This window comes from Charadrius vociferus, unplaced genomic scaffold (genome assembly GCF_000708025.1).
Source record: "Charadrius vociferus isolate BGI_N301 unplaced genomic scaffold, ASM70802v2 scaffold134, whole genome shotgun sequence".
NCBI lineage: Eukaryota > Metazoa > Chordata > Aves > Charadriiformes > Charadriidae > Charadrius > Charadrius vociferus.
Window position 1 is genome coordinate 7,816,665 of NW_009648333.1, and position 17,892 is coordinate 7,834,556.

A 17,892-nucleotide genomic window follows, 5' to 3' on the forward strand; every position below is an offset into this window, starting at 1 on the left:
ACATTTGAAACATCTCTCCTTTGTCTTTTGAGTCATTTGAAAATAATTTAGCATCTCCTTAATTCCGTGATGCTTTTTGTTAACTGAGCTGCATCACCTTCAGTGCCTTATAAGTTATTTTTTTGCCTGGCATTTTCGATAAACTAACTCTTGAGATAGAAATGATATATCTTCTTTTTGTGCTTCAAAATTAATTGTTTTAAATGTTGTTTGTAATCCAGACTTTAACCTGTAATGTTCTTTTGTATGAATGTTTCGCTGCAATAGCACACCATTATTTAGCATCTTGTCTGTACATTTATCAGTTTTATTCTTCCTTGAAATGTTAGACTTTAAATCTAACCACCATTCTTGGTTATTGTGATTTGATACTACATGTTCAAATAGCATAATGACAAAACCCTGGTGTTTACTTTCTCTTTAATCTTTTTATGAAGTATTCTCTTCCCTAAGAACCCCTCGGTCTGGGGCTTTGTCAAAACTACAGGGAGTGCAATAATTTATAAAAGTTTTTTGGTTTTTTTTCAATGTGTGCACTGTATGCAGTAGTGCAAAAGAACAATGAGAAAGAAATCTGTCTTTGATTCAAGAAATTTCATCTCTGGTGAATAACATTTCACTTGATATTTCTTTTCTCACTAAACAGTGTCATAAAATAAAAATTGTCATGAAAGAAATAACATGAAAGCAAAGTAGGGTTATGGACACCTTGCATCTGAATTGCTTGCAGTTTACCATGGAATTCCTAACTTTGACATATTTAATGAAGAAGATACTTCACTGTGGAGAGTTGTAAATTTACTTGCCAAAAAGAATCATGATCAATACGAATCAAGGCCAGGCTGGATGGGGCTTTGAGCAACCGGGTCTAGCGGGAGGTGTCCCTGCCCATGGCAAAGGGGTTAGAACTAGGTCGTCTTGAAGTTCCCTTCCAATTCTAACCAACATATGATTCTATGAGCTTAGTTAGAAACATGTCTTCTGAGGGGGGTAATTAGAACTTGTGAGTCCTTCTTAATTGGAGTTAATATAGATGCTTAGCTAGTGCTGCATGTTTAAATGGCAATGCTAAATTTAATGTTTAGCCAAGGTGGTATGTTTTTTAAAAAAAAAAACACTAACAAAACAAAGAAGCCCCCTATCCACCCTGAGGATGGATGATGGGAGTGTACAGTGAAAGTTTATTTAGTATTTTAAGATTTATATTTTAAGATTAATATTCTGAATATTCTGTATCCTGCCATTACCATCGCTGTCTTCCTAAAGAGAATAGTTGCAATAACTTGGCCTGCACTTCTAGAACAAGCTTAAGTTAAGACTCGCCACACCTTCTTACTTTTTTACAATTATTTTTCAACATACAAGTGCTTTCATGGATGTAGTCTTCTTTTAATTAGCTGATCTTTCTGAGAGCAATATCAATTAGTTGAAGAAGGTAGATGGAAATTTTTTTTTAACTCATATGGAGAGTTATGTCAAAGTTAGCAGTGCAATGTAACTTTGGTTAGCTTCTTAATGCAACCAAATAAAAGAAAAAGGAAGCTGCTTACCAATAAACTGTCCATGGGCAGCACTCCAATATTTCTCATTCGGTGGATGTAACATCATTACATGTTTAATAGAGCTCTAAAACTCATAATGCTTAATATATTGCCTTTAATGGGAAGCTGCTACGGCACTAAAGGTACTCTCATCATGTCTCTGATGATAGCGTATACTAGTTGCTCATTATCATGTATAAATTCTTTAAAAATGGGAAACAGGTGAACTTGAAGCCCATAAGTAAAAATGATAAAATGAGATTTATTTTAACATTTGGATGTGTATTTAAGTGTTCCTAATCTTTTTTTTATTTGTTGTCATGTTGTCACTGATATGGAACACTTTCTGTTTACTCAACAGTAGTATTCCCTCATTATTTTATGTAAATGTGAATATTTTTAGGGATCTCCTGTGAACACTCTTAAGTTTGAGATTCTTACTAATAAAGTTTACACTAGTGTGTAGTACGATTAATGAAGGACGATGTGGATTAAATGAGACTGCTTTTATTCTCACAGCGTTCAGTCAAGATTCAAACCTTGGCTTGTAACACATAACCAGTTATGTGCAGTATGCCTAATGGTAAAACATGGATGCTTAAATAATGGTAAAGCATGGATGCTTAAATTTACCTACAAACTTAAAAATTAACTGTCGCTGCAATCACATTTACATCAGATGTGCTGGGAACAGATTTCATACCATAAGTCAAAACTGAATTTTAGTGAACGGTTGAAAGTGGTATTACTTGGTAAGGTTCTTTGGGTTTGTTGTTGTTGTTTTGGTTAGAATTTCTACACTAATTTGGGAGTTGAAGCTAAATACATTTTAGTAGTTTGAGGCATCAGTTGGAAGCAAAACTTGGTTTACATGCTGATATGAATTTTTTTAGAGTAAATGCTTAATTTTAAGTTGGATGAAAGCAAAGAAAACTTTGTTTACATTCCTTTTTTTTTTTTTATTAGGGTGAACAACTGTGTAGGATTCTCCAATTACAAATTTTTTCTTCTCTTCTTGGCTTACTCTCTGCTGTATTGCCTTTTCATTGCTGCAACGGATTTACAGTATTTTATCAAATTTTGGACAGTAAGTAATCTACGTACTGTCCTTAAGGGTATGAAGTTACTACTGTGCAAGAAGTCTAAAGCTTGGGGTACAGAAGTTTATCTAATAATCATAGCCCTCTTTTTTTTTTTCTGTTTATCAAAGGTTGTGAAATTTCAGTTATTTCTGCATTATTTTGAAGCAGCATAGAATGAGTATGCAATTATTTAGAAAACATTTTACAAGGGAAGTTAAATTATAGATAGGTTTTGTTAACTTCCTTTAATGCTATGCTTTGAAAAAGCTCCAGAGAAATTTCCTAGTATTTTAATTACGATTATCTGGGCTCACAATTTAGGATATTATTTTTTTAGATGTGCATTATTGATGCTATTATGTGACTATTCTGAAAAGGCAAATTGAACAAGCTAATTTTTGTAAAGCTAAATTACTGTTCTCTAAAAGACACTTAAAAGTTTAGATCCAAATTGCAATTTCTTGTTGTCAGTGTTTATACTTTCTCAAGAAAGGGTCCGTTTCTTTAATTTCGATGCTGTCAGCCACCTAATTGCATCGTTGTCTGTACATAGAAGGTGTATAATCCATTTATTCAGACCCTTGTTGCGTGGTATGTTTGTGTCTGCACTGAATTTGATTTGGATAAATAGAGGATTATTAATAATCAAATTAAACAGCTATTTCCCCAATTCTAATGGCATAATTTTTTTTTATTTTTAGAATGGCCTTCCTGATACTCAGGCCAAGTTCCACATCATGTTTTTATTCTTTGCTGCGGCTATGTTTTCTGTCAGTCTGTCTTCTCTCTTTGGGTATCACTGTTGGCTTGTCAGCAAGAATAAGTCTACGTTAGGTAAGTGGATTTAATGCTTCTGTGTTTGACAGCAAAAAATAAATAATAGATGTATGCTATATGTACGAGGGTAATGGAAAAAGTGGGCAGTCCTCTGCAGGTTGCTTGTATCCTGGTTAGAAGTGGCCGGGTCTGGCAGTGTCTAGTACTGACTCCCCAGTTCTGCTGCTCCCTGGAAATTCTGACTCTTTTCCTCCTGCCCCAAGGGGCCAAGCTATTAATGTACTTACCTTCTTCCTCCCACTTCTATCCACAGCTTGTTAAGAGAAACTGAATAAACTGGAAAAAAAAAAAATTGATATCACTTTGTAGTACATGTTAGACACATTAATGTGTGCTCGCACAAGCACTTGATGTTTGGCGTTCCCAACCCGCAGGAAGAGTCCTCTGATGTGGTGTCTCAGTCTGGTCTCCAGCACTTCATTCCCACCCTTGCCCCCTGCAGAACCAAACTTCCTCAGTTCAATTCGGCTACAGTTTTATTTAAAAGCTCCGAAAGGCTTTATTCATTCCAAAACTTTGCCTGTACTGGATGCAAGGAGAGAAAAAAGAAATCTGGAAGGCAGGCTGGTTGTGGCCCTAGTGTTGTTAGTTTTGATCAACATGACTGAGCAGCAAGAGCCAGTGTCAGAGAATGCCCGGATACAGACGAACAGACTTTAAGGCAGTGCTTCTATATTTAGTAGTAAATGAACACGGAGATCTGAAAGACAGTTTCACAGTTGTGAGTCCTGTCTACCACATAATAAGATGTATAGAAAGGACTCTGTTATGAGTTAATTTTAAAAACCTCAAAGAAGATGGCCTGTGCCTCTACTATGGAAGTGTATATATAACTGCATTGGATATCAGCATTAAACCAGGATTTCCCACCACCTGGATGCACATTTGGTTACAAACCTTTAAAAAAAAACCGAAAGAAATAAAGGAAGTGCAGAAGATTTGAGTGGCTGTTCTATACTATATCCTGGACTGTAATAATACCATTTTGTAGTATAGTCATTAAGGTTTCTAAATTGCTAAATGCTTTTTTTGTTGATATAAGCTGAATTAGAGTAAGCCAATGAATCAATCTGCTTTTCCAGTTCTCTTGGGATTTACTAATATGTAGATGATTAATGGAAAACTTTGAATATCTCTCATTGGATGAAAGCTTGTTTACATCGAGATTTATTCAGGGTTTGCGGGTTTCTTCAGCACTCTGTAAAATCATCTACTTAGAAATTAGTAGCGGGAAAAAATTGTTCGATCTAGTTAGAAGTGGAGAGAAGTTTTATTAATGATGCTTAAATGAATGGAAGTAATTAAGTATTCTGTTTATAAACTGTTCATATAATTTTAGTGAAAAAAAATGTTCAAAGTTAACTATAATGCAGTACACTTCTAATTCAATATTTCATGTTTTTAAAACAAATTGCATTCCATGCAGGTAATATACCATGTTTTCTGCACACTTAAGCTACCCCAAAAGATGAGTTTGTCTCTTCTTTGCATTTTACTTTGGGAAGTTGCTCGATATGTGAAGCCCTCAGCGTGCAATCGTTTGGTAATGAAGCCATGACAGCTTCCAGTGTGATTGTGCTTAAATCATCCTGGGAGCTGTTTTCCTAGCCTAACATATGGGCATCTAAAAAGGTGTCTCTATTTTCCCTTCCCCCTTCTTTAAAACACCTTGTAACTAATGCATACTGCATGTTGAAGGTCATTTCCAGCAGTTCATAGCTAAAGATCTACTGCAGAAGGACGGTCTCTGCATGGTTCCAGCATGGTCTGCGTGAGCTGTACTGTCAGGATATCAGGACATGGTTTGCCTACTATATATAGCCAATACAGGGAATTAAATGGTTCTCAGTCACTTGGTGGAAAGTGAATGAGTTTTCTGCTTCAGGCACTTTGCAACACTTGGAGCTGTATTTAGCTCTCGTCTCCAGAAATATAGGTTGGACGTTCATGGGCAATAATCTGGGTCATATGCAGCTGTAAAAACACACAGTATTTTCATACCCCAGGGTGCAAAAAGCTAGTCTTACTACTGAAGTGGGTTAAGCTTTTCTTCTTTTCCATTACTCTTTCTATAGTAAAACCTGCATTTAGGTTTTTCTTGAATACTCTCTGTGGTATAGTCGCATGCTGAAATCTTCATATAACACATCCCATTTTCTTAAAGTGAGTTCCTCGCTCTTCCTTGCCTTGATTGGGAGGAGGAGGGTAGAGGAGACTTCCACCCTTCCTCAGCCATAGGACTTCCTCTGTATGCACAGAGACTGTAGCACTGACTTTGGCTTTTGTAAGTGGACTGACTTCTGCAGTCGTTTTGCCTTTCCTCTTGGGTGGTAGTATCATCAGTGCAATTGCCTAAATACCGTTGTGAAACTTCAACGCCTTATTTTGTGAAGAAATCTAATTACTTTTTTTTTTCTTTTAAGAGGTATTCAGAGCTCCCATATTTCGTCATAGAACAGACAAGAATGGCTTTAGCTTGGGCTTCAGCAAAAACCTAAGGCAGGTGTTTGGTGATGAGAAGAAATACTGGTTGCTGCCTGTGTTTTCAAGGTATGCTTAGTTTTTAATGCTTCGTTTGTTGAAACTGTTGAATAATCCACAGGGTTTGGGGAGGTGGCTAGTTTTTTGAAATAAGATACAGTAATATTCACTTAGAAAAAAGTTCTTTGAAGTTTTTTTTTGTATGTATGACACTAATTCTGAATTTTTCAGCCTAGGGGATGGTTGCTCCTTCCCAACCTGCCTTGTTAATCAGGATCCTGAGCAAGCTTCCACACCTGGTGCTCTTAATTCAACGTCCAAAAAGTAATCTGCTTTTTGTTACTCATTTCAAATAGTTGATATTCTGTTTTTTCCTGGGCACATATAAATAGAGCCATGTATAAGATACTTAAAAGTGGAAAGCAAATGAAGAGTATCCTATTAATAAATACGGGTCATATTTTAAACAGCTAAGTTGTAGTTCAGACAATCCTCAGATTTATAATTAAATTTATGGAAATAAGTTTGTTGTGGTTGAGTGGCATCCCAGGACCTGAATTTTCCATGCCTGCTTAAACAGTATCCGTAACATTCTGTTCTGAATATATATGAGACAGTTAATCGGCCTGCCTGTGATACAGATTAATTAGCTTGCAAGGCTTTTGGGGGAGGCCTGCTTCTTCACATCTGGTGAAAAGATGCTTCGCATAAGGGAATCCCAGATCTTGGCATTTGTGCTGAAGCATAAGAAGCTGCGTACTGAATACATGCGTTTTATTTCTGCTGATAATTGGAGACATTTTCTTAATCCTTATCCTTCATGGCCATGACATCTTTAAAGTGTGAAAAGTATGCAGATGTTCCTTAAAATAAATAAATATAATAGCTTAATATTTTATATTGTAACTCTTAGCAACATTTATGTAATGAGTGTGATAAGTATAGTAGACTTGAATATGTGACTAAGTAATGATAATGGAATCGTATTGACAATCTTTTATTCATAAAAGAAATGCATTACGTTTCAGCTAGCTGTTTATTGACATTTTAAATCTTGCCTCAGTGATCTATAGCTTATATTAGGCAAGAGATTTTGGAGATGTTCTCTCCACTGTTTATTATGTGAGGTTTGTTGTAGTGGGAGTGAACATGGATAGAGTGCATTTGGAACTGAAGTACATGTATTAATGTATAATATCTGTCAAAGAAAAAATTGGAGTGATTCCCTGTTCTGTGCTGGGGAGTTGCGCTGGGATCTGTGACAACTACAGTGTAATGTATGTAATGATAAAAGTGTAGTGATTCATCAGAAAAGAAGCGAGGTAAGCTAGGGAAAATACTGCATACAGCAAACTGTGATGTGTGGTAAGATAATGAGAAATTACTGCAGTTTACTCCAGTGTTCTTTCTATTGGCATTACAGTGAGACCCACCTGTTTCCTGCAAAGCCGTTGCGCGATTCCCAGAGCCACCTTCTTACGGATACACCATCTTGGTCAGAAACTAGTGAAAAGGCTGAAAAGGGCAAAGTTGGTAAGGAATTGATTTATGCTGCAATTGTTTGTTTTGTAATAAACTAGTTTTGGAGGATATAGTGTAAAAATGACCAAAGTCGCTTGTTTTTTGTATTCATGAACCAAATTCATGAAGCTCATTTAAAATGCATGTTTATAGGAAGTTTCATGTATCAAGCTGCTGTGCCCTTCCCAAGTAATCCTGACCAAGAGATACTGAGAAGGCTAACACTAGTAGGTGCTAATTATCTTTTAGGCTAAGCCTGGTAATTCTTTTGGGAACAAATTGCTTATATCAGAATATGACACCTTGTTGCAACTAGTGAAAAGCCGTGTAATGGACACAGGACAGGAACAGACATGGTAATAGTGGAATGACATTAAGATGATTGATAACTAAAGGCTGTGTTATTTGCTGAAAGAGACACAAGACCTTTTCCTGTGGAAATAAATTTTTTTGTCTTTAAAGGTATGAGCAATCCTGCGTTAACCATGGAAAATGAAACCTAGTTTCCCCTAAAAGAAACATCTGAATACATAAGGAAAGGTATGTTAATATTCTGTGTACTTAATATGCTATTCCATGATTCCTTACCACTGGAAGACTGCACAAAAGAAAATTACTAAAGCAATTCCTATCTGGTTTTTTTTCTTTAATGTTTTTTTACCAAGAGGTTGTAGCACATGAATCCATAGTTTTAAACTAAAGCTCTGATTTCTTGATTTTTCATGTTTGCAAAATATTGTTTAACCTTTATACCCATTGCTTTTAGGTAGTATTCAAAAATATTATTACTTTTTCCTTTTTCTAGAAAGATGATGAAATTGTGACTAGTCAAGCTCTCCAGCAGATCTTTCTAAAGCTAATTTTGAAAATTAACTTAATTCTTAATACTGAACGCAAAGATCATAGCTTGGTCTACTAAAGAAGGTAAAGGTCTATCAGATAATGAAAGAAAAATAGATTTATTCTAATATGTAAAGCTATTAGCACCTTGTTCTTTTATGCCAGGTACTGAGCATCCTGTTCCAATAACTTTAAAGTGCTGCCTACTGAAGCCAAAAGGTGTCCATATGACTTTGTCGCCTATTGTCAAAAACAGCTGAGATTTTTTTTACCATTATTGTTTCTTGCATTCATATCTTGCAACATAAACTTCTCAGAGGGCAGGTTTGAGAAGCAGCTAGTAAATTCTGTTGTGTACGTAAGAGGAGGAGACCTTAATAATCGGGTTGGGGAGAATGAACACAATGAACACAAGTTCACTTTAGTATTTGAAGATTTCTAACCCCACGAAAGCTTATGAAAACCAACTATTTAATATTTAAAGCTGGATAAAAAATTTTACTCCAGCCCTAAGAATTTCACAATACCAAATAATTTACGAATTTCCAACAACATTGGAGGAGTTGTTCCAGCAAGGTCATTTCCATCTCTGCTATTGGAAGTACTTTTTCAGTCATCCTGAAAAATTGTCTCAAGTGGATGTCCCTCGTTTGTGTGTGATGTGACTCCTGGGCATGGTATCACAGCTCTCAAGCTGCCCACAGTCATTCCTGGAGGGAGTGGAAGGCACGGAAAGCCATCAGAGACCTGCAGCAATTGATACTAGACCCATCAGGCATGGTATTGGAATGTCAAGGCAGATTATAAAAATGGTGGGTGTGCAGATATCAGCAGGTGGCCTGTAGCTTGTACCAGAAAGATCCCAGAAGTTCAGTTGAATTCATCAGAGAAACTAGAAAATTCTTGACCCTTGCATTCTGGTTTTGTGTTAAGCGGTGAATGGAGACAGACTGTTCCAGATATAGGTACATCTATAAACTTGATGATGGTGTGAAGTGTTAAAGTGTTGAAAATGTGGGTGTCAAATGAACAGTTAAAGAGACGAGCGAATGAAACTCAGCTGGTGTCTGCAATTTTGACTGCTCTGTGTAGGTTTGGGGTTTTTTTTAATAGAATCTAAAAATCTCATTTCTAAACCTTCATTCAAAATGTGAAACGACATGCTTCTGCCCTGTTTAATCCATCAGTTGTTTCAACAAAACATCAGCTTCTGGAAAAGAATAAATTTTTCAACTTCAGTTAGTTTAATGTCTTACATGTCATCACTACTCAAAAGTAAAGACTTGGAGACAGGCTTTAAAAGAACAGGTTTTTGGATCGGTGACACCAGCCACGGAGCCATGTATTAATAGGCTGGGCCTGCTGGATTCTATGATTACGTTACAAAAATATCATTAATTGCAACTAGTTTTGTGAGGTTGGAGTTCTACTTTCGAAAGTCCTGATGCTTTATTTATAGACTCATAGAATCGTTTGGGTTGGGAGGGACCTTTAAAGGTCATCTAGTCCTACCACCCGGCAATGAACAGGGACATCTTCAACTAGATCAGGTTGCTCAGAGCCCCATCCAACCTCATCTTGAATGTTTCCAGGGATGGGGCACCTACCACCTCTCTGGGCAACTTGGTCCAGTGTCTCACCAACCTCGGCATAAAAAATGTCTTCCTTATGTCTAGTCTAAATCTACCCTCTTTTAGTTTAAAGTGATTACCCCCTGTCCTATCACAACAGGCCCTGCTAAAAAGTTTGTCCCCATCTTTCCTGTACTAAGATAAGTACTAAAAGGTTGCAATAAGGTCTCCCCAGAGCCTTCTCTTCTCCAGGCTGAACAATCCAAAGTTTTTTAAGCTGTCCTCATAGCAGTGGTTCTCCAGCCATCTGACCCTTTCTGTGGCCCTCCTCTGGACCTGCTCCAACAGGTCCATATCTTTCCCGTGTTGAGGGCTCCAGAGCTGGACGTAGTCCTCCAGGTGGGGGCTCACCAGAGTGGAGTAGAGGGGCAGAATCACGTCCCTCGCCCTGCTGGCCACGCTGCTGTTGATGCAGTCCAGGATACAGTTGGCCTTCTGGGCTGTGAGCGCATGTTGCCAGCTCATGTCCAGCTTTTCACCCACCAGTACCCCCAGGTCCTTCTCATCAGGGCTGCTCTCAGTCCCTCCATCCCCCAGCCTGTATTGATACCAGGGGTTGCTCTGACCCAGGTGCAGGACCCTGCGCTTGGCCTTGTTAAACCTCATGAGGTTGACACAGGCCCACTTCTAGAACTTGTCTGGGTCCCTCTGTATGGCATTTACTTAAGTAATAACTTTTAAACTTTAATCTTCATTTGAACAGCATGTACATTTATTGAAACTTTGTCATTCGATTATTTTGAATGTCAAACATAGTCTGTGATTGTTCTCAAGATGTTGAAAGTGTTTTTTTAAAGCTGTTTAGGTTGATAAACATGCTCTTTTTTTTGGTTGTTTTTTTAATCTTCTAGTCCAGTCTGAGAAAGTAACAATTATATTTGTGTTTGCAGTCTGATTACCCCACTCCTGGGGTTTGGGAGCTTGGTTTGTTTGTTTGGGTTTTTTTTGTTTCTTCTTTTTGTAAGCATCCATTTTGAAGTGCAGCTTTTTAAAGAGAGACCACTTTCAGGGGAGGTTATTTTCCAAAGAGTAAGTGTAAAGCCACGTAAAGGGGCTCTTCCTGGAAGTCAGTTTTGCCTCAGACCAACACATGTAGATCTCAAAAGGGCGGTAGCTAAGGACTGATAATTTCTCTGGCATGAGCATAAGTGCCAGTTTGGTTGTACCCTTAGCTCTGTCTGAGATATTTCTATGTGGCAATTAAAAGACTTTCTGGAGATGTAACAAAAAAGCTAGATTATTCTGTGTGTACATATATATCTATAGAGACAGAGCTGACATACAGTTGCTGAAATAAGAGCCCTTATTTAAAAACTTTTTTGCCTTTTTTTTTTAACTGCTTTGCATTGAACTTCATTCCTTTATTGTCAGTATTTGAGTTATATTTGTTCCTAGGGAGTGACTAAAATACTTTATTAAAGATGCTTAAGTCACAACAACTAATTTCATCTTTGACGTGAAAAATACAGCCCACAGCCCCTGCCAGCATTAGTACTTCGAATTTCTGTCCCAACTAAGGTTATAGTCATTATCCTGTAATCCTTTATAGTTAATCAGAGGACTAATTACTGAGAGTGCCAGATGTGGTTTACACTAATATAATAGAGAATTATTTTTTTAATGATGTTGGTACCTGAAAGTACTCTAAAAATAGCTCACTTCATTGAGTAACCTGGTGGCCTGCTTGCTGGTGTAGTCAGATTTTAATCACTGTCACCCTGAAGTGGATTAATACCGTAACTGTGAACAGTCCTACTGTGTTCTTCTTCAGGGTGGGATTTTCTTGCAGCTGTTGTTCACTTTCCCCTTTGAGTTAATGAGACCTGTTGCAATAATTTTTAAGTGTTCTTCAGTTCTAACAATGTATTTTGTGATTAATGTTCTATTTCAGTTCAAGAAAAAGCTGTTGTCGGAAGGAAGATGCATTCTTCCAAATATCAGCCCTGTTGGCCAGCTGCTCCTGTCTGCTCCTGTGTGGATGTGCTCAGAAAACAAACTTGACAGATGATTATCTGTCTCCATGTCACTGCTTGAAACACAAAACCAAACATACTACTTCTGAACCATATAAAGAATGTTTCAACTTAAAATTACTGGTTTTGAATGGCGAAGGATGATTCTGAGTATTAGGAAATGGAAAAAAATAAGTAGTCTGAGTTTACTATTGTAAAAATTCAGTGGCTGGTTTTACTTTGATATTCAGCACAAGAAAAATGTGACCTCCTTACATATCAGTCCATGTGCTTGCCTTGGTTTTGAAAATTCACCTGTTAATTCAAACTGCTGTGAGTAGTTGACCTTAAAATCAAATTTTTGCACTACTGGCTTTACGAATTGGGAGAACAGCCAGTATTGACTCTGAATAATTTAGTGTCTTGGTGGACTGTATTTTCTTTTAAGCGCTTGATAAGCAATTTTTGAAGATAAGGAGACCCAAGTGAAATGTCTGACTATTTTTGGAACATTTTTGGAAAATTTTTTGGAAAACATTATTGAAAAGTTCCATTTTCCCTCAGATCTGTACGACCACTAGTTGAAAAGTTGCAAAGGGGAAAAAAACGCCTTTGTTAATTGAATGCTGCAGTGGGTCTCTGGTAAGTGGAGCGATAAAAAGCGTGCGTTCAGATGGATAATCCATAAATTAAGCTGGCCAGATGGGGATTTTGGTGGGACAGTGCTATGAAATGGGGATTTTATTGTCCCATTTGGAGCTATTAACCCCTTTGGGAAATGAATGTTGGAATTTAACTTTGATCCTGAGGTTCACTGCCTTTCAAAATCATAGTTTCTTATTAACCAATAGTTGTCTCAGATTTCTTTTTTCACATGTTCTTTCAGACACTGCCTTTCTTACTGCATAACTTAATGAGTATCATGTACAATCAAGGAGGCTTACTGTAATAACTTGTGATATTTGCATTTACAGGACAACAGACATTTGATTGCAATACCAAAACGCCAAGCTGCTGCACGTAGGAAACCCCCCCTTCAGTTAAGTTAGGAGCTAGCAGCTTGCTCAGGATGAAAGTTTACCGGCCAGGTAATACAAAATGCATTACCAACTTTCAAAGTCAAGGAAGTTTCAGTAACACAAATCTAATTGTCTTGTGCCTTTTGCATACACCACATTTATGGTATCAGTGTTTACATTTAAATGCAAATTATTATTCTGAAAACTACTTTAGGAGGAACTTAGTTATGCTTACTCGGTGGCTAGATAAAAAAAGACTAGTCCAAAAAAGAAAAAAAGTGAAAACCTCTCAGACTAAGCTCGGTTCAGTTGAAGCAGAAAAGTACTTTTGTTATCCAACCTGAGTCACTTTGCAGGTTGGTTCACAATATAAAGATGCCAGTTGTTTGTTTAGAAAACTGGCAGCAGGACTAAGTGACAGATTTCTGAAAGCAAAAATCTTATCAACTCTCCTACAGGCAGGTAACTTTAACATTTGTCTTTCCTGGGTTTACAACTTAAGTGATAGCTGGTGGAGCACAATGTGGCTTTTTTTTCTAGTGAGGGAAAAATGTATTTATTTTACTACTTTTTTTTTTTTAATCTCAAAATGTTACCAGCCTGAAAAACATCTGTTTCTTGCCAGAAGTGCCAGAGTGTGGAGCCCTTGATGTAAAACACCTTTTTAAAACTAGCATGAAGGTAGCATACAGTTTACATGATGCCTGCAGATATCTAGCAACCAAAAGTTTTTCGCAGCTATTTATTCAGTGTTGTTCTGTCAGCTTACCTCGTATTAGTGTTTGTTTAAAGGCTAACTTGTCAAGGGATAAGGGGGAGAGGGAAAATATATTTTTTAACACTTCAGGTTCTCTATCTGTATAGTCTTGTTTTTTACGCTGTTAGTCACAGGGTGGTTTGTCATGGAGCATGCATTCGAAAATACTGAGTAAAAAGTTGAAATTCATGTTCAGTGTAACTTGCTCCATATTTTTAGGTAAAGACAAAGTACAGAATTCTTCTCCAGCAAAACTCATAGTGGAAATGGATCTCTAATACAGATGTCAGCCTCCCTGACTATGTCCAGGGCTCTGAGAGCTCTCAGTAATGCTGGGGATCAATGTAGAGGAAAGACAGGGATAAGGGAGCAAGAAATGCCTGACTTTCTGCGTCTCAGAAGTCACAACTAGAAAGCACAATAGCCCTAAATAATCTGCAGCTTTGAGATAGCCAGAGGCTGTCCCTCTAGCAGGAAAGCGATGGAGGCGTGGGAAACATATGCTGAGGGAGGAGAGGGGAAAGAGAAATGATGGTTCAGCTGAGCTGAGCCAGAGGGCTGTAGCTGCAGCTGCTCTCAGGACGGGTAGGAGCTGTGCCTCCATGAAGAGCGCTGTTGGCAGGCTTGGGAGGGTTCCTGGCAGTTCTCACTGTATACAGTATGGACAACAGTGAGTTACTCGTGCTCCAAAATATAATTTCTGGTATGACTATATTCTTGGCTTTAAGCTCTCTAATACTTTATATAGCAAAGTGAAAATGGTCGTTTTGACATATTGTCATTGAGCATTGATGCTGTTACAATGCACGCGGGAGAATTTGTGAAGAGGTAAGAGGAGCAAGGATGCAACACTGTTTGTCCGCTTACACTGATTCTCCTGTTCTTTATATTCTTGCTAGGCACTTTACTACAGCCTTTTGTGTAATTTCTGTATTTTTTTGAAAGACTGCTTTTTACCTACTGTACAGTTACTAATCTACTTTTTTGCTAAAAAGAAAATAATAGCCCTGATATTTGTCTAGCAGTATGACTGCATTTCAAGCTTCAGTGGAACGAGTTCTACAGATGCCTCAAATGGGCCTGAGTCCCTAATGACAACAGAGTTAAATTTATTTTGTATATATGTAAACAGTCATATGTGTCGTAACCCTGGAATTAAGGAAGCTTCCTTAATTCGTAGGTTAGAACAAATCCAATGCCTGTCTGCACCACAATTGGTCCACACGTACTCTGTCAGTTGATGTACTGGTGGTGGAGTGCTCAAAGTCTTCACAGAGAACTATTTTTATTAAGCAAATGGAACACCTAGGTGTTGGTGAGCTCCTCCCACTGAGCAATTAGACACAGCTGCTGCTATGCACTTTAATTCCTAAACTTGAGAAAAAAACCCACTGTCCAGTTTAAGTTGCAGATTGAAAGTTCTTTAGTAGCCTACAACTGTGCGCAGGTAATAAATGAAATTATTTTTAGCTGTGTACTTAAAATCAGGGTCTACAAGCAAGAACTTGCAGGAAGCAAGTTTGTTGTAGTGCATGGTATGCTGTAGCTGTTGTTAGTCATGATTTGGACTGAGAGTTCTTGCCCCGATTCAGTTGACTGGTGTGCTGGAGTAGGGGAGGGGGGAATATATTTCTACATAAATATAGTGTATAACTTTGCCACTTGTTAATGTATTGCTCACATAAATAAATGCTTCCTGTTCAGCAAGTCATGTACGTAGCGGTCATTGACACATTACCTCCAGTTTTACTGACAGCGTACCAGAACAGTAGAACATCATCTCTACTACAGCTTCACGAACGTCATTGCTGTTGAGTGTCCCCCCTCACCCTTCACCAGCAATCTGACTTTTTAAGGCATGTTTTCCCTCCCCAGTTTAATTGCTGGATCCCAAGCGACTCACAAGGCACTGACACTCTGAAATAGGTTGAGGGAACCAAATCCTTTTTGGTCTTTCATGGGTGAAATGCTCCATATCTTCATGCTGGCAGAGCAGACACAGCTGCACTCCTTTAGATACTGTGGAAGGTCAAGAGGTGGAATTTTGTCCCCAAAAAGAGGGGACCCTTATACCCACCTTACTTTACAGAACTGAGGAGGCGCGAGGAAGGGAAAGGAAGGGAACAATGTTACTTACTGGGGTCGTCACCCAGAGCAGTTTAGCCTCATGAGGGCTCTCCAGTCCCTCCCATGGCAGATTCTGCTGATCTGCCTGACTGTCCACTCTGCCAGCAGTGTCCCTAGGGAAGTGTTGGATCCACCTCTGGTGCAGAGAGGAATGAGTCTTGTCTACTCAGGGGCCTCTAGAAATGCAGGAGCAGTTAGGTAAAGATGAAAGCAGCCTTCTGTTCCAGTTCAGATGTAACGTGCAGTATATGCTCCAAGCTTTTCCCATGTTTTTATGTAAAACCCTTCCATAAATATTTGTATTGAACCACATACAAACTTTCTCATCCAAAACAAGATGAAAAATAAAACCCATGCTGCTATACCGTATGGGTGGTGGGGTGTCCTTGTTCCCACTTCACTTGCAGCTATTGCTGATTCATCAGTGACCTGGGAAGAGGACAGGAAAAGCAGCAGCCTTCTGGGGTGAAATTTTGAACAAGTGGCACCTGATGTAACCTGAGGAAAGCCTTGCCTACTTCCCCTTGGCAGTTCTTCAATTGTTCCCTTTTTAGTGTTCATCATCATTCTTCTCTCTCTTCCCCTCCCCTTCCAGGGAAGTCCACATTTAAAAGTCTTTAATTTGAAACGTAAAATGAATATCTACACCCTTATTATTCCTCTTCTTCCTGAGGCTTGAGATAGATAATCCCTTAATTTCTCCCGCTTTTCCGAATAGCACCCATCACTGAAATCCAGCAACTCAGTCAGCCTGAAATCTGGCTGTGTCGTTTCCAGTATTTGGGGCAACGATTACATGCTTCATCCCAGATCACCAACATCTTCTCAAGCAGATGGGCCCAACAGTTTGGGGGCAGCAGTTGGAAAAAAAAGAGCGTGCTGTAAGCCATGTCCCCTTTCCCACCTCCTTCATGCTCACAGTTTGACTGACTGGCATAACTGGAACAGACCCAACACTTCCTGACAGTCATCATTTTATGAAGTCTTTTTTTTTTTTTTTTTTCTCTTCTGAAAACAGAATAATTCTTAGTTCACCTAAGAAGGAGCTCTGGTTATAAAGACAAAATACACAGCATACACAAACTCTGTGTTACAGCCTGAACAACGGGAACCTATTTCCAGTTATTTTCTCTGTTGTATCAGAGATTAAACTGGCCAGTAGTTCAAGCAGATACAACAGAGAAAAGCAGTAGCTTAGCAATGATACAAGCACACTAGTAATTAAGCTTCACATAAAATGCTACTGTAGATACTGTGGATACGCTCCAGAGCGCGCAGAGGAAAAAGAATGAAGGAAAACAGGTCAGTAGCTTAGCGATGATACAAGCACACTAGTAATTAACCTTCACATAAATGCTACTGTAGATACTGTGGATACACTCCAGAGTGCACAGAGGAAAAAGAATGAAGGAAAACAGGGAGCTTATGAAGCTTCGCTATTATATGATGAAAGGTAAATAAAAGATATCGCCAACTGCAACCACAGCTCTGATTTGCTACCTTATAAAAGATAAAGTATGTTCTCCATAACGCAGCTCAAAAAGTTCCACTGCTGCCAGTTTCTAGCTGATGGACAGAGGAGGGAGGCTGCTCCTCCCTCCATCTCCTTCCCTCACATTATCCAGCACAGTCAGTTAAGGGAAGTGTCTCAGGAGCCCAGGAAAGAGCATGCTTGGGCAATATGATTCTCCCACTTCAGCAGAAGCAGTAAAAAAAAAAATAAAAAATAATAATAAAAAAAAAAAACTCATCTGTGCTGGCAGAAAAAAAACAAGAGAAGCCTCTGCAGAAAGCAGATCTTCACAGCTGGCATCAAGGAGCACATTTATTTCATTCTCAAGGCTGCTAAAAATCACACAGGAGAACCCTCCTCATCTCTCTACCATACCTAGCCAGGCAAGAGGGAGGAAAATCCCAAAACAAACTCCTAAAAACCACATCCCTCAGCAGATTCAACTCCAGATAGACTTTGGCTTTCTTAACCCAACCCCCCCAACTTCAACAGCATCATCTGTCCCTGCTTCCACTTTTCTTACACTTCCTATGTTTGAATTTAGTCAGAAGCTCCTTGGTCATCAGTGCAGGCTTCCTCCTACTTTTGCTT

General features: G+C 38.5%; 1 protein-coding gene across 1 annotated transcript in view; it reads left to right on the forward strand.

The window, feature by feature from the left end:
- ZDHHC2 (zinc finger, DHHC-type containing 2) overlaps positions 1-12,025 on the forward strand; it is a 34,654-nt gene extending 22,629 nt beyond the window's left edge. The window contains exons 7-13 of the mRNA XM_009885045.1: positions 2,508-2,628; positions 3,325-3,457; positions 5,884-6,010; positions 6,173-6,265; positions 7,365-7,474; positions 7,925-8,002; positions 11,825-12,025. Of these exons, the coding sequence (XP_009883347.1) occupies positions 2,508-2,628; positions 3,325-3,457; positions 5,884-6,010; positions 6,173-6,265; positions 7,365-7,474; positions 7,925-7,965 (625 nt within the window). The 3' untranslated portion in view covers positions 7,966-8,002; positions 11,825-12,025. The remainder of the gene's footprint in view (positions 1-2,507; positions 2,629-3,324; positions 3,458-5,883; positions 6,011-6,172; positions 6,266-7,364; positions 7,475-7,924; positions 8,003-11,824) is intronic.
- The last annotated feature ends 5,867 nt before the right edge of the window (positions 12,026-17,892 follow it).